The 24,786-nt window shown below is 37.9% G+C and overlaps 3 protein-coding genes across 3 annotated transcripts; 1 reads left to right on the top strand and 2 right to left on the bottom strand.

Annotated features, from left to right (window-relative positions):
• Positions 1 to 1,519: 1,519 nt before the first annotated feature.
• On the top strand, positions 1,520 to 16,337 carry LOC306863757 (jhy protein homolog). Its single transcript, XM_079407298.1, has 8 exons — positions 1,520 to 2,252; positions 4,699 to 5,227; positions 10,209 to 10,313; positions 11,137 to 11,705; positions 12,179 to 12,464; positions 14,525 to 14,611; positions 15,165 to 15,293; positions 15,440 to 16,337. The coding sequence occupies exons 1-8, from the start codon at positions 1,912 to 1,914 to the stop codon at positions 15,638 to 15,640; spliced, it is 2,247 nt and encodes a 748-aa protein (XP_079263424.1). The 5' UTR covers positions 1,520 to 1,911; the 3' UTR covers positions 15,641 to 16,337.
• A 1,323-nt stretch (positions 16,338 to 17,660) lies between these two features.
• Positions 17,661 to 20,541, bottom strand: LOC306863776 (brain-specific homeobox protein homolog). Its single transcript, XM_079407331.1, has 3 exons — positions 19,487 to 20,541; positions 18,476 to 18,666; positions 17,661 to 18,348 (listed from the first exon to the last, which is right to left on the bottom strand). The coding sequence occupies exons 1-3, from the start codon at positions 19,737 to 19,739 to the stop codon at positions 18,109 to 18,111; spliced, it is 684 nt and encodes a 227-aa protein (XP_079263457.1). The 5' UTR covers positions 19,740 to 20,541; the 3' UTR covers positions 17,661 to 18,108.
• A 2,074-nt stretch (positions 20,542 to 22,615) lies between these two features.
• Positions 22,616 to 23,920, bottom strand: LOC306863733 (lens fiber membrane intrinsic protein-like; the record flags this gene model as incomplete). Its single annotated transcript, XM_079407253.1, has 4 exons — positions 22,616 to 22,677; positions 22,909 to 23,043; positions 23,378 to 23,527; positions 23,746 to 23,920. The coding sequence occupies 4 exons, from the start codon at positions 23,918 to 23,920 to the stop codon at positions 22,616 to 22,618; spliced, it is 522 nt and encodes a 173-aa protein (XP_079263379.1).
• Positions 23,921 to 24,786: the final 866 nt, after the last annotated feature.

Below are 24,786 nucleotides of genomic sequence, written 5' to 3'. Positions count from 1 at the left end.
CCGGACTGCTGAGCGAATCATTGGTACAACCCTCCCCACTCTCCAAGAACTGTACTCATCCAGAGTGAGCAAAAGGGCTGGCAAAATCACTCTGGACCCCTCACATCCAGCACACTCCCTCTTTGAACTGTTACCGTCTGGTCGACGCTACAGAGCTCTGAGCACCAGAACAACCAGACACAGAAACCGTTTCTTCCCTCAGGCCATATCTACCTCAAAAACAGTTAAATGTTCTCCCCACTGTGCAATAAAACAGGTGCAATACCAAACTATCCATTCTTATATTTATTATATATATGTTTTTGATTTAATATATCATACATATATCCACATTCCCTTGCATAATTTGTATAGCACATCTGTACAATACAATATTCTGATTGTTTGAGTATCCGGAGGAGCTGGACACATTCATATCAAATTGTCTTGCTGAACAAGGCTTGAAAGTCCATGTCATGTTTCTCTGAATAATCTAACAAGGCAAGGAATCTCTCTATGTAGCCTATGTATGTGTACTGCATTTCAAGAACTGTGTATTTGATCATTCAGCTGTTCATTTATGATAGTTGGAACATATCTCTTATAGAACATATTTTTAGCAAAATTTTTAATTAAATTATTTTTGTAAAATAATAAATATAAAAATACCAAAAGAAGCAAGGGATGTCTGTTTATTCATCTTTAAATATGTGGAGGACCTGCCACACTTAATATGAAGTTTTGTTGATGAACAAGGCCTGAATATCAATGCTATGTTATCTATCAAAGCAAGCAATCTCTATTTAGCATATGTATGTGCAGCCTACTGCATATGGAGAACTGTCAGTCCTATCAAATGTTAACAATTGATGATAAGTGGAACAACACATCTTTAGAAAATTAAATGACAATTATAAATTATAAAAATGTGTTGTGACTTTTACAATAACATCTTTAGAAAAATTAAATGACAATTATAAATTATAACAATGTGTTGTGACTTTTACAATAACAAAATCTAATTGTACCCTTTATATTTGATAAATCTAAAAGGTGTCTTAGGTAGTTTAAAACTGGTAGTAATAAATGAGAATTTATCTCATTACATATATGAATAAGGTAAGGTGTAGAGGTTTTTTATTACAAATAGTCTAATTAAATCAACTAATGCAAGTGTTTTACAGGCTGTTGTGATGACGAAATGAGCTCTGTACATTAGACATATTGAATATATTAGATTTAAGTTGTGCCATTTTAGCCTAGACATTCTTTAAAGAAATAAGAAAACGTGTATTAGTAAAACGAAAGGCAACATTATTTTATTTAGATCTCCGAAACCGCTGTAAATTGCGTAGACATTACCTTACTTCCGGGTTTCCCGGGGAATCACAAGAGGTGACGTATATGATAGGGCGTGGTTTCTGACATAACATTTAGACGTGGGCGTGACTGTAATGTGGTATGGGCGTGGCCTGTGACGTCACATTGGGATGTGGGCGGGGTTGGATGTCCACCGCAGGCTGCAGCGAGCCCTACTTGCACAAAGGGGCAAGGTATAGTTCTGCGCAGGCGTGGGCAGCCATGGCGTCTTATGTTTCCACGGCAACCGTTTAGTAAACGAAACATTCCCGGACTATGAACGTCTCATCTTTCGATGTAGATTGCAGGTGAAAAAAAAACATTAACTTTAAATCTGGAGCAGATCAATGGGTTTCTGTTCGAGGTAATGTTTTGATGCTGTAGAAGCTATTTACATGATTATTTTGGCGTTTAAGGTGCCTTTTCTACATTACAAACAGTTACACACAGCTGATTTGGAAAGTCCGTCAACAACCGAGTGAACTATCAAATATTTAAATTAAACAACGCATAGCTAAATTAAACTTAATTGTGTTTTCACCACTCCTTAATGCTGATTCTGTGATATTAGCCATGAAAAAGATCGTCTCAGAGCAACAACGCCATCACGAGCTTAACTACGGCCCTGAGGCGCTGGAACAAAATCAGACAAAAGTCAAATTCAACATCAACAATGACTCCAGCCCAAGGAATAATGTGCTAATGTGGGACTCCTTGGAGTCAGATACTGAGAGTTTGGTGCAAGAGAAGGAGTACCAGCGAGAGCTCCAGATGCGCATTGACCTCCTCTCTGCTGAGGAGAACCCCAAACAACATGATGCTAAGACTGACAGTGAAGAACCAGAGCATCTTGATGTTTATGATAGTCTGGATCTGAAACCAAGACAGGTCAAAGGACTACCTGAGCCACAGAGGTAAGAAAGACAACAGCTGGCTATTTCCCTACCATATGGGATGAATCTAATGATACACTCCTACCAACAGTAATTGAGTAGTTGACAGTACTTTTCAGGCAATGATATCAGTCTTCTGTCTTGTCAAACGCTTTATTACATATTACATCAATTACCAAATGGTTTATGTAATATATAATGAAAATTCTGTCATTATTTACTCTCCCCCATGTCGTCCCAAAACCTGTAAGACTTTACTTTTTCTTCTGTGGAACACAAATGAAGATATTTTGAGAAATGTCTTAGTACTTTTTTTTTTTGTCCATACAGTAGAAGTTGATAGTAACCAAAACTGCTTTTTACATTCTTCAAAACAACTTCTTAAGGAAAAAAGTCATACCAGTTTTGAATCACATGAGGCTGACAGTAATTTTAGGTGAACTATCTCTTAGTGATTACAAATGATGAAAAGGAATGGTGACCCTTACACCTTAAATGTTAAATAATTTGTCAGCTATACAATGCAGGTGGTTGTTTGTCGAATCGGGGCTGTATTTTAATATACAACAACATCCTTATGACTCCTAAATGCTTTTGTTGAGGCGTCATACATCCCAAGTCTGTTTATAAAGAACTATCTGTCAAGCACATCCAGTTCCAAAAGCTCAGGTGTGGTGGTTGACAAATTTAAAGAATGTGTTAAGTTCTTTCTTTTTTTCAGTTCACAGGCAGAGCAAGCTAATAACATCTGTATGGTCGATTCAGTCTTTGATCATAATGAAGTTTCCTTTTGCTTAAGTTGCATATCTAATATTTAGTATCAGATGAATAAGCCAAGCAATAAACATAACAGGACCATAACTGTCCCATTTATGGTGTGTCTGTCATCTGCTACATACATTTAATTTAAGTACATCATTTATATTTTCACATGTGAAATTTAAGCAGAATGTATTAAACTGACTAAAAAGGCAATACAGGCAAGCATCCATTGAATGTTTTCCTATTCCCATTGAATGTTCCTCTGTTTGTATTTCAGGTTTTGCTTCTGTTCCTGAAATAGACTGAATAAACAATGGCAATACCTGAAAACACTAAATTAAATACATCACCAACAAAATGACTGTGAGCTTTTTGTGTTTAGCTGCTCTGCAAACAACCTAGATGACTGACAGCTTTTAATCACATCTAATAGATAATGACAGTCTTTGAAAATGATGTTTGCGCTTGCATTTTAATTGAGCCGAAATACCCACTCATTTTTATACTTTCCAAGCAAGTACCCTCATTTAGGGGAAATTAGATTTTAGTTTGCAGGACGTTACCACAATAAGGTCTCATTCAGAATTCTGTTAAAAAGCATTTGCTTTGTTACCAGTGAATGGACAAGCTCTCTGCACTGCTGAAACACAGATTGCTGGAATCTGAAGTGTGGATCAGACGCATCTGTCTCCACTTCTTCATCTCCAGCCTAACCGTTGTGTCCTCCACTCAAAATCTGCCTCGGGATAAAAACGGGAGGCTTTTGTTTTAATTTTTTTGCAGGCTGATAGCTGATGCGCTGAAGAGGTACTTAACCCCATGCATAGTTTGATCATAATGGTTATGGCGAACATTGACAAAGACTTTATTGTCGAAACGAAGCAGCTCTCTCTATATTTTCCTGCTCAAGAATGAAACCCTGCGAATGAATGGTGTGCAGCAATATGTGGCATAATATCATTGTAGCTAATAAATACCCATTTGGTTTACATCCTCTTTACTGCACACATTGTCTTTAAAGAGACTCAAGTCTCGCATTCAGAATGAAATGAGCTGAAAACAATTGTCCGTGTTGCCTATTATTGGATTTAATTCTGACACATTTATATTAGCACAAGAGAGACTTTGCATGTTAAAGACCCCGTCACAGCTGCAAACCCACGGCACATTCTCAAGACCATGTCAGTGGAATCATTACAGAGCCATTCCTTGCCCTTTTGCCCTCATTGGCTGAAGTGCCATGCATCCAGACAGCCTCGTATTTGGCATCATGGGATGTGAAGAGCATCTTGTACTATTCAGAGGCACACAACAAAGAGGCACTCTTCTAATTATTTTAATGAGATCTTTTCATCCAATGATGCTAGGAGCACATTAGGTTGTAGTTTGAACCTATTTCATATGTTTGAATTAGCCATTTGCAAAACTATCCCCAAATTGTGGTCTTCAGACCCATAGTCATTAGGGGTAAGGTAAGGCGGTGGGGGGGATGTGGGCACTACAACACGCTATTACCATTTCGCTTCGGCTGAGAAGTGTAGCCGATTTTTTTCCTTGTGTTTTGATGGCTGTTTGAGGCATTCAGACTGCCTTACTGACAATGCCAAAAGCACTAAATGAGACATCGCTAGCCTGCTCTTGAATTGAAAGCTCGTCCTAAGTGTTTATGACTTATTTCTTCTGAACTCTTTTTGAAATATTTCAGGCAAACTCCTCCTGAAGATGAATACGCCGACTTGCGCTATGACCCAAACTGGAGGAAGAATCTGGAAAGGGCTCATTTTCTCAACCAGCTAAATGCAAGACTTTCTGTCGACTCGTTTGAGGAGTCTGAAGATAGTCTTGAACCTTTGGAGAATGTGCCTCGAGGTAGCAGGCAAGAATATGTCGTTGTTAGTAATCCACCCACAGTTCAGATGGACAATGTTTTATCCCCGCCACCTTCATCTCCTTTCCACCTGCACCCACAACAGGAGGACATTCTCAATCCCCCCGAATCCAAAAGTTCTTGCATGTCCTCTGAAAGCACACCACGGGATAATGGAGAGCTTCTGAATGGCAAATCAGTACCTACCTGGAAGAGAAGCTCACAACACCTTTCTAATCCAAGGCCAGTGAGAGCTAGAGAAGACATTGTGGAACACAACAAGGCAACTCTTGGTATCAACACACATAAGCAGGGGTCTTACCTAAAAGTTCACCAGCAGAAAGATAAAACAGAGGAAACAAAGCATGTAAGTATTTTTAAGAGCGTGCCCTCAGGAAAAATAATATCCTTATTCATTAACTGTCTTCTGCTTTTCTGTAAGGCCTCAGCTTATGTAAACTGTAACACGTTAAACTAATTGGTTGGACGCATCGGTGATCGAATTGAAGTCCCATGGTTGACCACTAGGGGGTGAACTAACACAGCATACAGTCAGTTTTCTCAATGTCAGGTGTTCGGGTAGTTTAGGCCCAAGGCTAGTGTTATTCCATAGACATTTTTATTTTTTATTTTCAAGGTGACTCCATTTGTATAATTATTTCCAATTTCTCAATCTCATAACTCAAGTATTGCTATTGCTAAAAAAACTGATTATTGGCTGTTGCTGTCAGTAGTAGGCCTATGTTATAAATCTCATTTTGTTCATTTTGATATTTATATGTTTTTAATAGTACTTCAGTATTCAAATTAACTGCATTTGTCTTAAGTCCAATTGTGATTTAGTATGAAATTTAATATTTCTTATTTAATCTATGTATTTAAGTCTAGATACATTCTTTTTTTTATGTACTCAGTTGTGTGCAGGGTCACATTTTTCTTTTTAGGCACAAGACAGGCGATATCAAGTCTAGCATGACCTGACCTTTATCTTTGATATTTTTTAATCTGAATAAGTGACCTTGGTGTTTTCATTGCTCTGGTTTGAAGGAGACTACACTGCCTGTGTCACAGAAATTAATTTGGCAGACACACAGAGTCTTCAGATGGAGCAGAGAGAAGAGAATGAACCATGTCTGCCTATGCAGTACCTATTATGAGTTGATCTGCACAACAGTGGCTGTTAAGAACATCAGAGGGGCATGGTTACCAATAGGCTCTTAGTTATCAGTGCACCTGGTCCATGGTATAATTGGCAGGGTTGGCTTGTCTGCACACTATGGCCCATGTGTATCTGCTTCATTTAAGACCTCACCCAACCCATCTGAGCCCAGTCCCACCTTAATGTCTCACATCAGCGGCATTAGCATAGTGAAGAGCCGTTAACATTGTGACTCGGTAAACGAAGCAAAGCGCTCCCTGCTTTAGACAGTGACCCGAATGCGCCAGCAGTGCCCTGGTATGAATTCAGAGCATTGTCTTTCCGAGAAATATGGTGCGCTGTCAAGTTCCATTTATAATGCGGCATTGTAAGTCTTTAAGAGGCGGCTCATTGAAACAAATTTTATTTTGAGTTATTTTCTCATCTCTTGAAAAAGAAACCAATGGAGTGGCCACTCCAGGATTTCCCCAAGAAAATATTATAATAATATCCATTTCAGTCTGGAGGAGAGTGAATATCAGTCAAGATAATTTTTAAAAGATTAAGAAATGCTCTTAAACCTGTATAGATTTTTTTTAAAGCCATTGAAGGGGACTGACAGATAATCTATGAACAGGTTGATTCCATGTATTATTCCAAGAGAGCAAACAAACAAATATTTAGGCCTTTTCTGTTGTTGTTTATGAAAAATATCCATCAGATTCATTTTTATCCCAGGTAAGGATGAGTGGAACGTACTTAAATATGATCAGTAAACCAACCTGGGCACAAAAATGTATTTTTTAATGCACAATGATGATGTATTTGGAAGTTCTAAAATCTAAAACAAAAGTCTAAATTCCTTCAGGAAATCTGTTACATGTGGCAAACTATCTTACAACAAGCCTTTTGCAGTATGACATAACACATAAAGAGCCATCAAAATACTTCTGCCACTTGGTTAAAGTTTTTCTTTTTTGTCATTTGCTTGCCTTACTGTGAGAGAGAGCACAAAACCCTCATACCTTATGTTCGTTATGTAGCTAAGCATCTGTTGGTAAATTTGATTCACGGCCTATACTTTTGCCCTTTTATTTGTTATTCTGTGGCCCCGTTACCTTCAAAGGGAATAAAAAGCCCCTCAGCTCCCATCAGTTTTCGGCATCATTATTGAGGCGCGTGTGTTGGGCTTTTAAAAAGCCACTATTTACTCTTTCACAAACCCCTAACTCCCGATAATTAGCTGTGTTATTAAATGTACACAATCTCATAATGCACCAACTTCCAACCGGCGTGTGTGGGAGTGATGATGAGCTCCAGCAGAGACCCCTTTGATAAAGACAGAAGTAGCAGTGCAATCTTCTGCCATTGCACTCAGCCCCAATCCCTCGTCACCCCCCAGACCCTCACTTCAAAGCCAGGAACATAATGTACAATCTCTTAATAGCTCTAGACCAAGGCTCCGCGGCTCTCTGCCACTGTATACCCTACCTCAGTGTAAACACCTAATCAAGATTGCCTGGGCGGTCACAATAGCAACCAAATGCAATTCAAGAATTGCGGCCCTTTGAAGTCTTCATCGCAAAAGCTGTGTTTCCCAGTCTTGAGGAAAATGGCAAGCTCCAATCGCCTGACTTTGTTGTGCCACGTCTCGGCCCAAGAGGCAATTACGGGCCCCAATTTATCAGAATAGATATTACGCAGCTTATGAAGCTCAAAATGCAATTTTGTTTGATCATTTCCTCAATTTGATTGAGATTATTAAAATGGCGGACAAAAGGCAGTGGTCGTGGATGGGGCAGAGGTTGTGGCCTGCTGCGGCTAAGAGGACATGAAGGGCAGGTCTGTGATGTCTGCTACTCACACACCTGTTACAGCAGAGATCAATCTCTCTACTTGAAATGATACTTGCCCGATACAGGAAAATGAGCTTGGATGCGCAGCCTCCTATTAACCGCGCAGCATAGCAAACAACGCGTATTACAATATGGTTTTGCTCTAAAATATATTTTAGACTGCTACTACGTATGTCTGCGCATTGCCTGTTTGCCCTTTTGCTCTTGTATTGTTTTTGGTGCAGTTTCTAAATTTACAATTTTCAATTCTGGACTGTGTGAAATTGAAGTACCGAAGCTTTATAAAATTAATATGAAGTGTCACCCCTATCAGAACCAGAGGCCAGTTGCATAACTTAGCCTCTATGTTAAAGGGATTCTCCACCCCAAAATGCTAATTTTGTCATTAATCACTTACCCCCATGTCGTTCCAAACCCATAAAAGCTTTGTTCGTACTCGGAACACAATTTAAGATATTTTGGATGAAAACCGGGACGCTTGTGACTGCCAAGTAAATTACACTGTCAAGGCTCAGAAAAGTATAAAAAACATTGTCAAAATACTTCATCTGCCATCAGTGGTTCAATCTAAATTTAATGAAGCGACGAAAATACTTTTTGTACGCAAAGAAAATACAAATAACAACATTTATTCAACAATTTATCTCCTCTCTGTCTCTGTGTCAGCGTAGCGCCATGTTGGAGAGCATCCGATGGACGTAAAGTGCGTACTCTGTCATCAGTAACGCATGGATACGTATTGTATGTTTATTTATGCTTTGATTTGAACTGAAACAGCGTATCCATGTGTTACTGATGACAGAGAATAGCGTACGCACTTTGCGGTTGAACCATTGATGGCAGATGGACTATTCTGACAATGTTTTTTATACTTTTCTGGGCCTTGACAGTGTTAATTGTTTGGCAGTCAATGGGACAGTCACAAGCCTCCCGGTTTTCATCCAAAATATCTTAAATTGTTTTCCGAGGACGAACGAAGCTTTTACGGGTTTGGAACGACATGGGGGTAAGTGATTAATGACAACATTTGCATTTTGGGGTGGAGTATCCCTTTAAGACAGTGTCTTAAGAACTATCTATCTATCTATCTATCTATCTATCTATCTATCTATCTATCTATCTATCTATCTATCTATCTATCTATCTATCTATCTATCAGATATGGGGGTAAGTGATTAATGACAACATTTGCATTTTGGGGTGGAGTATCCCTTTAAGACAGTGTCTTAAGAACTATTCTATCTATCTATCTATCTATCTATCTATCTATCTATCTATCTATCTATCTATCTATCTATCTATCTATCTATCTATCCATCCATCCATCCATCCATCCATCCATCCATCCATCCATCCATCCATCCATCCATCCATCCATCCATCCATCCATCCATCCATCCATCCATCCATCCATCCATCCATCCATCCATCCATCCATCCATCCATCCATCCATCCATCCATCCTATCTATCTATCAGATAAATAACTGTCCACTCAGTGTCTCTGGCCCAGTAACGTTGAAGGCTGTTCACAAATCAGTTCCTTGCGCACATGGCCTTTCGCTAAATAGATAGACCAGCATGGCTGCCTGTTTATTGATGGATATGTTACAACTCAATCCACTCACTGCTGCATGTGTCTCTTTGACCTTCCTCTATTCACGCTTTCAGAATTAGCCACATGCATTCAGGGACGCCGCAAGCTGTCAATACCATTGATCGGCAAGAATTGTCCTCAGCAGCCAAAGTGACTGGAAGTTTACTAAATGATTTTCATTACAGCATTAGCTGTAGATATTCCGCCTCTGAACAGGTACATTAAGAAAAATTGAGAGAGTGCACTGATGTAATGTGGCCGTATCTAGACACTTATCTCCGAACTGCTTCGAGAGAATCATTTTAAAGAGAATCAATAAAACACTCTTCTAGACACATGTAGGTCAGCTCAGAGGAGCAGTGGTTAGTAATTAAGAATAAAAAGTTGATCAGAAGAAGTCAATTGAATTGGTATGCTTGCCAGACGCTCAGGGACAAATTATTTTATAGTCAAACCTGACTGTCTGTCAGCTCCGTTTTCGAGTAGGTGGACGATTTATTGCAGCTGTCAGCATACATTTACGCCAAACGCAGAGTGTAATTTATCGCCCAGACATTTCTTCTCATATTCATGGATGTCTTTGTTTCGCTATCATGGTGCACAGTTTGCCCCTGTTGTTTGTGGTCAATAGTTGAATATAAATGTGAGGTGAAATAATAGCATTTGATTGACACGGCAACAGGTGAATTGTTAAAAGGAGGCTTATCAAGCAGTCAACCCTTTCACTCCCCTCTCCCTTCTTTCTTCTCTTCTCACAGCCCAGGCAAACCTCCTACGAGACTATCAACACTCATAGCCCGGAGAGTCAAGACAATGTCCGGGATCCCGAGCTGGTGTGGCTCCAAAAAACACTAAAACTGAAGGTAGAGCTCACTTTATTGATTTCATCCATCTCTATCTGTGCAGACGTAGGTGGGGCTGCTTGGCACGATCCATTGCCCTAATGCATAACAGTCTGCAAGGGCTTCCTCTCAAGATGAAAATGTCTGCACAGTGGGCACACTGTCACCCGGGTTTTCATTTCTGCTGTGATGGACGCAATTTCTGATAGAGTTGTTCAGGCACAATAGAGCCTCTGAAATGTCTTGAAAAGGAGCCTGTGCTGAGGAAAGAGGGGGAATGGAGAAGCATCATTATTTTGAGCACTTGAACGGTCACCTTAATGCCAGCAAGCAGAGGAGTGTAAATATTTTCCCATTAAGAATGGTGCAAGTCGGTGTTGGCTAAATCAGAAGCATTACATGCTGAGGCACAGCCTCAGACCTCACAAGAATAATGCCCGTCGGTCCCACGTGAATGCCAGGCTCACCACATAGAAACATTATATAAATGCTACTGTTTTCTTTCTTCTCGGTCATGAAACTATCCATAAAGCCACAGTTATATAAGGACATATCTCTGTTCAATGGGATGTATTCTTTTTGCCAATTAGAACGCGTGGGGCGCTATTTCCAAAATCTTTGTCATGACTTGAATTTGAAATTTAATTTTTAAAGGAAAATCAATTTTGCCCAAAGAGCCCTCGTCATACTTGGGGGAAATTATTTCATTTATGCTAATATCATCCTTTTGTGCTCTCAGACTTTGCAAAACAACATCTAGAAACTAACTTAATGTCATCTTAACACAGAATACATCTTTAATGCTTTGGTCATATTTTCCTTTTTTATCTCCTACTTACTGCAGGGCCATAAGGAAAAAAAGGAACCGAAGAGAATGGAACGAACCAGCCACCACCCAGATCAGCTCAAGGCTCAAGTTCCTGAATCCAAACCCAAAGCACACCTTAAACCCCTTACAGAGAGACACGTCATCAGCGATGATCCCCCACCGCAGGACTCTGAGGAAGTTTACACCAATGACCCACCAAAACACCATTCTGGACTTCCATCTCACACTCATGCTCCACCGACCGTCAACCTTAACATAAACCTCCACACACCTGCCAATCACACACAGCCACTGAATCTTTCCCAGAAAGAGACCATTTTTACTCTTGTTTCTCAAGCGCTGCAATGGGATAGGCCTGATCTGTTTAACCCACCCTTTCTACAACAAGGTTATCCATTTTACCCATATGTGCATCCTAATTCAGTAGGGCAGATGGGATTGGCTCCAAAAGCTGTTGTATCTTCACCAGCCCCCAAGTCTGGAGTGGTACAAGCTGCGGACAAAAGTGTTACTCAGAGGCATGCTGGGAAACCTACTCCCAATACATTTGAGGAGGCATCATTCAAGAATCACAGTAGACTCCGGCAAGTCCAGAAACATACTTTATGCAAATATTTAGTATACATTTATATTATGTTCGCCCACTACTATATTGTTTTAAGGCTGTGCGGTGTGTCGTTTTTCAATCAGCTTATTGTGGGTCATTGACGCTCATATTTTGCCCTACATGTTAATTTTCTAAAACATGCAATTCATACATTTAATTACTTGAATACACCACTTGTAATGAGAATGTTCTATGTTTTTGAATTAAAATTCATATTAATATTTTTGGGTAGTATTATATAATACAACAGTCATGATGACATAATAAAAAAATCCTCATTAAAATTACCATAAATTTTTAATCATAAATTAAGTATTTTGGCTAGATGTTTTATTATTCTTTCTTAGATAAAAACACGTTTTAGCATGTTTTACAAGTTAAAAGCATTTTTAACATATTTTACATGTTCCCAAGGTCTTGACATTCATGTTATGCTCCATGTTTCCATAGGATACCAATGCTAAAATTGCCCACATCTCCTCAAGTGGAGGCCAGCTACTATCCATCTGAGCTTTTGCCCAGTGATGAGGAGAGCGTGGGACCCTGTGCGCCCCCAACACAAATCTCTGGTCCTTACACAGTGCTGCCCCCTATAGCCCAAGTTAACTGCAGCGACACTGAACTGTACTCTGATAGATCAGAGCAGCATCTGAATCCAGTTCACAGAAGCAGCTCAGAAGGTTACCTTTCACAGATGGAAAAACAGAGACAGCTGAAGGCACAATCAAATTATAAGGTGTGTATATGTGCGTTTAGTTAAGATTATATCTTATCTAGTATGTGACTTTTACTTTACAGCCTGCTACTACTGGGCTGCAAACAAGTTTTCAGTCTTTAAAATAAATTTTCAATAAAATATGTTATTTATAATATAGAGATTTTTTCACAGTATAAATTAAATTATTATTGAATATTAAATTTGTTAAGGGAGAATCTTGTAATGAATCGTATTTAGGGGTTCGGGGCATCAAAAAGTATAAAAACCCCTGATTTAAACCCATTCTTATAATAATTAGCAATATAGCAAAACAAATAGCATAATAACTTCAACACCCAGTTTATACTTAGTAACCATTTTTAAATTGCCATGCCAGTATCTCAATGGGGCCTGTTGCAGATGTAACGATTATTGTGTGGGCCGATTCAGGCAGCAGGTTAATTGTATAAGTAATTGAAGACACTCTTAATTGCAGTGAGATGATGATATAAGGCACGGTCACAAAGACGACATTGGAAAGCGTTAAGGTGATTAAGCAGCACCCCCGTCTGTGCGGAGCAGAGCTGGTAAAATGGTGATTTGCATTTAATGATGGCCTCTTTGTCCTCTAGCACCTTGAGTTCTGCAGGAAAGTCCCTCTCAGGAACAGATGTACTCAATAACCGCTGCCATTAACACAGAGAGGATATTTATATTTACTCAACAGTTGTGTCTGTTCAGTTGAAGGAGTGAAGGAAAGTTCACCCAAAAATTACAATTATAGCATCACTTACTTACCCTTATGTCATTCATGTATGACTTACTTTCTACTATGGAATTGTTTTTGTTCTTTTTTTATATATATATATACACACACACACAAAATTTGCTGAAAATGTACTCACCTTCAGGCCATCCACAATGTAGATTAGTTTGTTTCTTCATCTTAAAGATGTGTAGCATTACATCACTTGCTCACAAATGGATCCTCTTCAGTGAATGGGTGCCATCAATATGACAGTCCAAACAGCTGACAAAATCACCACAATAATCCACAAGACTCCGGTCCATGAATTAATGTGCTGTGAAGTGAAAAGCTATGTGTGTTTAAAATAAACAGTCTTAATTAAGACGTTTTTAACTTTGAAACCATTGCTTCCGGCTACAATACGAGTTCTCTATCCATAATATTGCTTTATGCAGAGATCAAGCACCATTTACAAGCGTCCAAAACAGTCCAAAACACTTCACAAATATGTTTGTGGATTTTGATGTGAGAGGACAACAGGGGATGGACTTTTCACTGGAGGAATTATGGATTATGGCCAGAAGCGATGGTTCAAAGGTAAGATGCCTCAATGGTAGATTTGTTTCTAACAAACATGCAGCTATTCATTTCACAAGATGTTAACTGATGGACTGGAGACTTGCGGATTACTTGTGGATTATTGAGATGTTTTTATCAGCTGTTTGGACTCACAGCACCCATTCACTGCAGAGGATCCATTGCTGAAATTTCTCTGAATCTCTTCTGATGAAGAAACAAACTCATCTACATCTCGGATGGCTTGAGGATGAGTACATTTTCAGCTAATTTTCATTTTTGGGTGAACTCTCCCTTTAAATTATTGTAGTATCTATACTATTATGCTTCTAAATCAGTACAATTCTTAGTGCTGCATGAACATGTCACAATTTAAGGGTCATTATGTCATGGAACACATCCACTTGATGCTGGATCCGGATTATGCGGTTCTTACACCATAAAACCAATTGCTTTCCTGGGAGAAGCTTGCTCTCCTCACCTTGATGTGCCCGCCATAATGTCTCATAGGATTAGGGGATAAATTTGTAAAACAGCTAGTGTGGCAGACCAAGGGGAAGCAGATCAGAGTGGAAAACAGCTGTCCTGCAGTGTCCATGACCAATGGCTGAGTCCTGAGAACCTGAAGGAGCCTGACCTGATTAGTGCTTTTGTTTGCGGATTGTTGCATGAGGGCACTTTAGGATTAAGACCGTTTTTCTCACAGTATCTTCCCTATTTAAACATCCATGTGGATAATGAATAAATATATATGCTTTACAAAATGTCTTCTCAGGCTTATACACTGAAGGACTACAAAAACATGAAACAGGAGGTGAAGCTTGGAGGTCTTGGACCAACGAACACAATACCAGAAGCTGTGGTAAATACTCACTTCAGATTGTACAAAGACTTAAGCATCTGACGATATTCATAAATAATGTTGTCTAATCAGAATAATTTGTGTGTGTGGAGATTTAGGAGAAAGACTCAATGGATAATTGGTGATCTCCTTGTTGAATATTGATTTAGCTAATCCCTAATTGCTACGTCCAATTGTCAAGTGAAGGCCGTGTCTCAATAACCCCCTCTTTTCATTTCCTCATGAATTTAAAAGACTTGTGTTTCTGAACACAATAGAAATGGATCAACTAATCTAATGAGCATAGCCCTCAAAAAGCAAATAGAGACATTTTCCAGCTCGGCTGATGTAAAAATTTCACATAAAATAACTGTTTTCGCTCCGCTCACAGCCTGAGAGAGGTGTTAACACTGATTCTGAAAGGGATGATGAGTTTTATTTGGCTTTGTTTGCTGCTGTTGAGTAGCTTCATGGAGGGATGTACAAAAAAACAGAGGGGCCTCAGAGGAGAAATGGCTTAGGTAATTAAAGCTCCCTTTTGTAATCTTGCTGCTCTTTCTTTCACTGCTGTCAGGCAGAGAAAATTAGACGACAGAGGCTGTATTCAAATGTGATCCGCGAACAGAACAAGAAGATAAGTAGGATTCCCTCTCTATCGGACCCAGTGGGCAGTGACAACAAGGACACTGTTCCCAGGAGGAAGGTAAGAGAATCTCATTCTGAAAACATGAGCTTTACTTAATCTCTAAATCATATTTTGTATGTCTTTTATCTGAAGTGGTTTATGTGTGTATATGTTATCATAATTTTATTTCTTGTTTTTTTTTTTCTCAATTTTATTTTGACCAGGCTTTAGAATATGCCAAAACTATTGCAAAGCCCAAACCCCCTCCAAAGCCAAAGGATAGACCCAGAGAGCAGAACATGAGCATGCGGCCTCAATATCCACAGGAAATGGACCCATTCCAGCTGGCCACTCTGGAGATGTTGAGACGGCACGAGGAAGAGAAACGTGCCGTGGCTCGCCTCAGAACCATTCATGCCATTTAATTCTAAAAAGCACCACGCATACATGAGTTTTATCAATTGCACTTCTATAGAATCCTCATTTTTCCTTGCTTTAACTTTCTGTGTACTGTATATATGTGTAATACTCATTATAGTTGCAAAGCACTGGAAGTAGAACAGGTGCGTAGCACGTAATCCACTGCATACTCGTTTCGAAAACAATTTATCGATATAAAGAAATCTCGAATGAAATGCTGTGAGGTTTTGTTGCTTGGCTTTGCATTATCCTGCTATGTTCCCCTTGTTTCAATAGGTCTGTGCACAAGAGTGCCAATCTCTTCAAGCACACCTGGATGCACTGTTAACCCAGTGTAACGTGCCGTTTTCTGTCAGTTCCCGGCTATTAATCTGATTATATCCACTTTCGCCTGCCCCTTTCTTTCAGCGAGAGAAAAAAATAGGTCAAATAAGGATGACACTTTGAAGCCTCCCTTATTAGAGCCCACAAACTTGTTTTCTGTATTTTAAAGTGATAATTTTCCCCCTAAAACAAGCTCAAGCACCTATTTCTTTAATGGAAGCTTTAGATCGTTATCAAAGAGCTATTTACTCCTATGTAATATTTTAATTAGATTATAGCCTCTATTTAACCCATCATGTCTGCTTTGATACTCTGTGTTTTCAGTGTTAAGCCTCAGAGGCGAGGCTAATAAATGCTGGACCTTTTGAATTAATGAGAAATGCTGCCTTTCCAGACCGACTCATCTTTTTTTCACTCTCTCTCTTTTTCCTGCCATTGAAATCAGTTAATTGAAGGGGTCTCTCTCAACCGCACATGAAGGAGGTTGAATTAGCATCCCTTTTTACGGATTGGGAGACTGAGGCAGGCTTTGATCTGTGGACAGTGCTGAAGGAGGCGGCAGACCCCTGAAAATGAGCTGATGGCTCTGCTATTAGAGCAACATGCAGATGAGTCCATGTGTTGCAAAACGCTTAATCTTTTAATTGATCACCTTCCACACGGCCTATTCTCTCGCAGTGTTTTATTTTCCGCGGCTAAATCAGAATCACGTTTTTGAAAACGACATGAATTGCTTTTCAAAGGGTGGAAGTGTGCCACATATACCCTGTTAGAGTTAAAAAAGGGGCTGTTGCCGCAAATGAATGCGAGCTACCCCTTGCTACACGTGTTAACAGAAATAATTGATTCGGAAAGTTCAGTTTTAGAATTATTTCCCAATTAAAAAAAAACGTTATTTTAGGACACCTGTTGAGTCTAATTAAATTTTATTAAAACTGCTGTGAAGTATGGACTCCAGTTAAGAACTAAACCCTCTCACCGGAAGTCAAAAAAGGTTGAAGCTATGTAAGTAGCCATATACACGTGTCAACAGGGTTTTCAAATAACGTTTCAGTAATAGCTCTTTGTATCAGACTGTAGCTAGCCTACCTCAAAAAAGTATAAGATTTAATAATATAAAAGTCAATAATACAATGGGAGTTTATATTTGGTGTCTATCGATTGTCCAAAAACAATTCCAATATTCTCACGCCATTCTCACATTGCTAAATATGTCCCACCCATCCGATTTGGAAAATATGTTCATTCAGACTCAGATCTGTGCGGTTGATTTCAGAACAGGATTTGATTCTAATATTCTTGATTCTCAATTTTCTAATCCTTAAAGTGAGTCCCATTTATGTATCCAGTTTGTATAAATAATGAAGAGTAGGGGGAAATTACAAACAAGGAGCAGAGCTAAATCGTTCCCAAGCATTCGTGTATATGTAACTATGATGCCAGTAGTTTTATTGACAAATCAATTGATTTTTCCATGTGATTTCTATTTAATCCTTAGTCTAATATTAGTTATATAGGCTATTGTTAGAGTTAAAGTTATTAATACTGTTGTTATGTAATAATCTGGACTATTATTCGTTTCTCTAATAATGTTGGAAATTGTGATAACCCGCAGCTTTCATGGAATTGAGGAAATGATGAATTCATAAGCTTTCAAAGCACAAAAAACTGTCTTAGACAATTCAATTCATTTTTTTGTTTAAACAAATGACAAGTCACAGTTTTAGAGTTCATAAATATGTCAGTCCACAACATGCCAACCAATATCATCGTCCCGCGAAAGTGCTGAAAATATCAAATGTTACACTTCAATTGGAATGAAAATGAATTGTTACATCCCTCGAATGATTATTTATCAAGTACATATCATAAATCTATTTACAGACTGTCAGTACATTACTTATCATTCATTCCACATTTACAAAAATGGTCAGAGTCGTTAGACACAAAGCCATGATTATTGTAATAATAATAATAATGTGGAATACACACGTATCATTTTAAAGTCCTTCAGCTGTCCAGAATTTTCTTAAGCGCTTGAACAGTATAACATTAGACTAATGCTCTCTCAAAAAAAAAAAACTATATATAATTTCCTATCTAAAAGACTGTAATTCATATGTACATTTTTGTTCATGGGGTGATAATACTAGAGTAAATGTTCAGGAGAACAAATGTCATCTTCAATATCGACATCATCTTCATTGTCGTCCAGCGTGTATCTGTCCGGACTCATGCCGTTTTTACCGTCTGTGCTTTTCTCGTGCATTTCGCTCTCGCTAGTGTTCTCCAGCGATCTGTCTACATCATTTGGGTTTTTCTGGTCGTCTTGTGTTTTCCTCAGTTGTTTTTTATGCTTCATCCTCCGGTTTTGAAACCACGTCTTTACCTGCGTATAAATCAAACGAATTATAAGCCTTAGTGAACTCCTGATTCGTTTTCAGAAACGGTTTGCTAACACATGTAAGATCTTAAAAATGTTATCTAAGTTCTTGAACAATAGTCAGCGTTATTACCTGTGTTTCCGATAGACTGAGCGCCGTAGCCAGTTCCACGCGTTCAGGTGTGGACAGATATCTCTGGACCTCGAACCTTTTCTCGAGTCCGGATAACTGCGAGTCTGAGAACACTGTTCTGGCCTTTCTGCGTCTGCAGTGCTTCCCTGGTAATTCGGGATGATGCTGAAATAACGCAGGCATCTGCATTCCTTTTGCAATGGAAACATAATGGTAATCATTAATACATTTTGTTCGAATTTAGATTAAGCTTGCAGCCTTGCAGAAAACTTTCCATGTTTATATTTCATTCGCGTATTAAAATGAACAGCGCTGGTGAATTCAAAGCGAAAAACATGTAGCTTACAATATAAGTCAGAAGAAAATATAGCCTCGCCTTTTTCTTGTTTTAATCTAGCTGTTTGTTTTGTTTTCCGTAAATAATAAATTCGATTAGAAAATATAAAAATAAAACACAGATGCTGTTTTAATCTACAGGTGATTTTAATAATATTTTTTTTAAAAAGCATGAAGTAGGCCCAGTAACAGAATAGTTTATTATTATTATTATTATTATTATTTTACCCAGATATTCTTTATGAAGATCACACTAAAAAGTGGTTATTAAGGATAATTTACAAATTTAGAAATGACAAATTCTAATCCTTAAAAATACAGTCGTGCAATATAGCAACAGTGATGGAACTATATTAAATAATATTTTGACTTGAATAAAACCAATTGATTTAAATGTTAGACTACCACACGAAGCAAATTTTAGGTTATTTGACATCATAGGCTATCATATTTGCAGCATATTATTTCCACTGTACCAATTTACCATATAATAATGTTGAGTTTATGGAATTATTTATAACATTTTAACTGGAATAACGTAGGCCTGTTTGATATCTTCCATTCATAGCCACAAAGACAAAAAATACGCCACTTTGTAAGCATACATCCATTAAATGCGTATAAATTGCACAATTTTTTTCACGCAAAGGCCTGACTTTAGGGTTGGCTACTCACCGGAGGTGAAAAAGTACGGGTGGTGTTCAGGTTTGTGAAGCGGATGATGCGGATGAGGAGCCAGGATCGGTGTAGGCATAAGCGGATATCCATACTCTATAAGAGGCATCCGGGAGGCAAGAGAGTTTGAAAAGGGCGAGGGAAACACCTCTCGCAAAGGTTTAGGTTTATGTAGTAAAATATCTTCAATGAAGAACGACGTTGACCTTTGAGCTGGCATCTGGGGGACCGGAGAAGTGTAGTTCAGATTCATCTCAAAACTTAAAAAAACAACAAAAAAAGAAAGAAACAGGGGCAATCCGTGTGGCTTTTGATGCCTGTGTCGCAAACAAAATCACTCGGTAGGTCCTAGTCTTCAGGACCTTAAAAGCTGGACCGTAGTCTCGTTGGCAACCTGTGCACGCTGGTACAGGTACATTACTATTTATTTGGATCGAGACTGACAGCAGCAAATCAGGAAGTAGATTAGCACTCAACCAATGGCGCGACGGCTGGGCGGCGGAATGAACGACTCTTTATGGATTAATTATGCAGGCGGCGGGAGGAGAGGCAGGGTCGCTCCCCGTGGTGCTGAAAAAGCCTCGCTACAAGAGCCCTATCCCCGCAACAGTCCCTCCGCAATAAGCCTGCACTTTCACTGTACGTCTGGACCCGTCAAAAATCTGAACAAAGGGCTGATTCAGAATAATGCACCTGTTACAATCCAGCTGAAGAAGCTTGGGTTACCAGCGTTACAATTTACACTCGTCTTCGCCAGTTCTGTATTTAACTCCGTTTGGTGGGTTCGTACCAAAAATGTGTAGCTAATAACCCAACACAACAACAAATTAGGCCTATTGTGGGTGGAATAACAAAAAAACAAAAAAACAAAACAAAACAAAAAACGCCGCAACTTAAGCAGTCACAAATGCTAACAATTTAGGCTAAATGTTTACCTCGAGTTCTGTATTTACCTACACCTTTACTTGCTGGAATGGCTCGTTACTAAATAACCAACTTAAGATAGCCATACAAAACAACAAATTCATTATGTGTGAATTTAACCCAATGTTTATATTTAAATTTGTATAACATATATTTAAAATTGTATAACATCGCTTCGCTTTCAGTTACGACCGTTAGCATTTAAATTTTGTTCGGTATAGCTACCCTTACGAAAATTATTCTTGGTACAAATACAACGAAAAAAACATGGTACATTTAATTAAACTAAGCTAACCACAAATGAACCTTTGTTTTGCTACAGTCACCAAAGTTTAACTATGAATTTGTGGTAAAAAATATGGTAGGCCTAATCAATCTGCCATAAAAAAAACATGTAGCCTGCTAGCCTACACTTCTACTAATAATACCAAACATCATCTAAACATCTAAGGGTATTAGCTCTGATTACTTTAATATATAACGAGGAAATGTTTAAATAACGTAAAATAACCAACTGGGAAAAAGTAAAACGATCTTTTCTAAACTGATTCTCAGTTTTCTTTCTTCATTTATTGGTGAGGGAACATGTAGGCTGTTTGGTATAATTGTATTATTATTTCATATGACGGTACAGGGCAACAGGGCTTCCGTGAAATAGGATTTAATTGTAGATATTGAAATCTGCGAGGATACAAGTGTGCTTCAGTCCCGTCTCAACTGATGGAGCGGTAATTTGTTGATATCGTGTTGTCATCACATCTGCAATCACGGGGGCTAATGGTAAAAGTGTTTCATTATTGGCAGAAGTCTTGCAGCAATGCTATTAGGTAATTAGGTTGGATGTTAGAGCGGAAGTAGTAATCCTCGACCGCAGGATTTCCATCTGATCAGATGAGTTAGAACAAATTAATTACTGGATTCGTTTGGTCGTGAAAATACAGTAGTCCTGCAGATGTGAGACATGGCTTCATTAGTAGCGTTGGTGTATTTCACGAAAACTGAGCACCATATCACAGAGTTTCTCGGTTTTAATGAGTTTCGAGTCATTTAATGAATATCTCTGTCACTCCTGAACGCATGCAATTATGTTTTCAGATTTAGTTTGTAGTATAGTTATAAAGTAGGCTACTTTATAAGTAGGCCTATACCTTTAAAAATCAGCTAAAAAGCATAAAATAACACTATTTAGTGGGGTTTATGCTCAAACAGGCTTGTATCCGCAAGTTTCATGTTCTGATAATTTCGTAACAATAACCTTAATGCAGTTATTACGCAAAAATAACCATGCAATTTTGATTATAAAGTAAATTCGTCGTTTTTTTTTTTTTGCAACGATTCAGTTATGTTTTATTGGCAAACATAAAAAAATCGATTATGATTTCGTGCAGATTATATGCAAATTTGCTAAAGCTTTACCTAAATTCAACAAAACAGGTTTACCTGTCACATGTCGTCTGTTTATTCAACGATTTAATGTGATTTTGGAGCACTGTAATTGAAACCTTTCATTAACTGGGGCACCTGTGCTCCACACTGCTACGAATCATGGTAACAAGTTGCTTTTATGGCAAAACGCGAAAGTAAATGTACTAATGGTGATGGAATCGCCTTTACTTGAGAAGTCGATAGAATCCGCACCCAGAGGCAGTTAAGCAGCTTTTAATAGCCATTTAATCAAGTGAAATTGGGAGACAGTTTGGGAGGTGCGTTTCTGAAAGAGGCTTGTGGCATTACACTGAGAGCAGTTTACATGCTCCACCAGCTTATTGTGTAATGCCAAGTCCTTATTTACCTTAAACAGTATCAAAAATATACTTTACTCACTCTAAATAATCTACTAAAAAACATAAAAGAAAATCCACATTCATTCTATATTTTTGATAGCATCAATGTTTCTTTTTTGTATAAAATTGTATGGCAGAACCACTTACTTCATAGAAAGTATGACTGAACAAAAGGCAGGGAAATAAATGAATCAAGGCAAAACAAAGAGAAAAAAATATAATTTTGACTCTTTTTCATCATGTTCAGATTCTCCAACAGTTGTTTTGTACACATAGACAGTAATAAAGATTGTAAGTGGTCACACATTGTTATACCATCTATGACTCTTTATTTAAAATGTACTTTGTTCTTATTTTCATGACCTAATGTTGTTTGATGCTGAAGTGGCTTCCAATATTGATGATAATAAAGCCCAGTTTTCTAGTGAGGATTTGACACTCTGGGGCATTCATGCATCCGGTATGCACACATGTAGAAAATTCCTAAAGAAAAACAAAAACAACCACATTAATAAATGAAGTTAAAAACCATCTGTGTTTACCTCTAATTTACCTCCCTTAATAAGGCTGTGTTTCTACAGAAAATAACTTTAAAAACAGAAAAAAAGAGACCTATATCAGTTGATCATGCATAAGTAAAATGAATGTAAACATGCAAAAGAATAATGCAGATCATTTAGAGGTGCTGTTTTCAGGCTGTAAAACGGCCATTACCTGAAAAGAAAGTGAGCACAACAGACACCCAGCCAATGATGTAAGACCAGGAGAACCTCCAGTTACCATAGCGTTTACCATAGTAATTTATTGTAACTCCAGTGTACACAGCCATGGCCAGAAACACAAAAAAGCCTTATGGAGAAAAAGGAAAGAAGCAGGATTAAACTAAAATAAAAATAATACAATGAATTGAAACTTTTTATGTAAATGTAATATTTTAATGTAATACAATTAATATCGTAATTATTCTTTTAATGCTACATTACAAATTCCATGTTCCACAAATTGCAGGTTAATTCACTATATCCGCAAAATAAATGACATGTTTATTTCTCTATGATTACATGCAACAACTAGTTGTAAACACTCTGTAAAATATCATATTTTAAACATTGATATGAAAAATGATCTCAATTTTTTTTCATACTTAAAGGTTATATATAAAACAAGAAGAAAGGCAACTTACATGAGATGAAGAACAGAATGCCTGCAGCAAAGGTTTTATCAAACCTGTCAAAGGATGAGTAGTGGATGAAGGCCATAATACCGATGATGATGCCAATGAAGCAGGCCAACAGAGACAAGATCATGAATGCTCGTGTAGCATCCCAGTATGCTGTAAACATACACATGCACACACATCAGAAGGTCAAAGGTCATGACTGCTAAAACTAAACTAAAATTCAAGGGAACAACTTCAACTTTAAAACACAAAATCAAATGCACATTTGATGCAACCAATATATGTTTATGTTAAATTCCTTTTAAAAAACAAAATCCAATCAAAATTCTTTCTTCAAATTTCTTGCCGCTCTGTTGGACCGTAAATCTCACCAATGCTGTTGGTGTGTATGAAGCATTTTCCGGGCATGCAGTATCTCCACAGACCCTGATGCATGTAGTTGTTTGAATGACGGTACTGCATCCAATAATCTGTTGCTGTGGAAACAATCAGGAGTATATTGCCCACTCCTGCACAAAACAGCCCTCCTCCCATGAAGCTGTACATTCTGCACCTACAGACAGATTAAAAACAAAAGAGCACACATATTTATGGTCCTATCTACAATCACACATATGGGCACGTGCATTAATGCACACATACATATAGGTCAGGGTTGTGTTAGCATCGAAGGACCTGTGCATACTTCTCTCAATTGTGCTGCACCATTGAGACATGTAAGTGTCTGTAATTGCATTGTAATGAACACATTACTTCCTCGGCCTGAGCTGAGAGGTCAGTATCAGGAAGCTACTCTCTCTTTCTTCTTTTAAGGTTAAGGCTAACAAAGATCTCAGGTGAACTGGCTGGAAGAGATTGCAATTATGGTAAATAGGACAATGCTTATTCAGAAAAAGCATTGGTACAGTGTATCAAGTTTTTGAATTGATGTGCTTTAAATTCTATTTGCTGGGGTGTAACTGATTCATTGCCATTAAAATGTTGACAAATATTTTAGGTAAAAACTATTTTTGATTACCATTCAGTAGAGGGCGCCGTATAGTTCAACTTCTAATTGGTTTAAAAACAACACTTTTTTGTGCACTATTTGGTGACTACTTTTAAAATATGTTCAGAATGGAATACTGACATTTTAAATGAAATTAATTTCATCATTAGTATAAAATCATTTTAATCTATCTAAATGTGTGTAAAATATGTTTCAGCATAAAAGGGTCTGAGAGCCTTTTGCATTAATTAATTAATAATAATAATTTTAAATATTTAAATAAATTTTTCTAATATATATATATATATATATATATATATATAAAACTCAATAGAAAAGTCCATAAAAATATGCCTATGTACTATGTTGATATGAAATAATTTTCTATATTTATTTATTTATTTATTACAAGTGTTATTTGCAT

This window comes from Barbus barbus (genome assembly GCF_936440315.1).
Source record: "Barbus barbus genome assembly, chromosome: 45".
NCBI classification, from domain to species: Eukaryota; Metazoa; Chordata; class Actinopteri; order Cypriniformes; family Cyprinidae; genus Barbus; species Barbus barbus.
This window is presented reverse-complemented; position numbering and strand designations above follow the sequence as displayed.

Bases quoted from the DNA above. Each gene is read 5' to 3' on its own strand.
- LOC306863757 (XM_079407298.1), top strand. From the start codon at position 1,912: ATGAAAAAGATCGTCTCAGAGCAACAACGCCATCACGAGCTTAACTAC. The intron at 5,228-10,208 runs GTAAGTATTTTT...CTCTTCTCACAG, and splicing joins AAACAGAGGAAACAAAGCAT to CCCAGGCAAACCTCCTACGA. The intron at 12,465-14,524 runs GTGTGTATATGT...ATGTCTTCTCAG, and splicing joins AGGCACAATCAAATTATAAG to GCTTATACACTGAAGGACTA.
- LOC306863776 (XM_079407331.1), bottom strand. From the start codon at position 19,739: ATGAATCTGAACTACACTTCTCCGGTCCCCCAGATGCCAGCTCAAAGG. The intron at 18,667-19,486 runs GTGAGTAGCCAA...CCATTGCAAAAG, and splicing joins CCCGTACTTTTTCACCTCCG to GAATGCAGATGCCTGCGTTA. The intron at 18,349-18,475 runs GTAATAACGCTG...ATTTATACGCAG, and splicing joins TCAGTCTATCGGAAACACAG to GTAAAGACGTGGTTTCAAAA.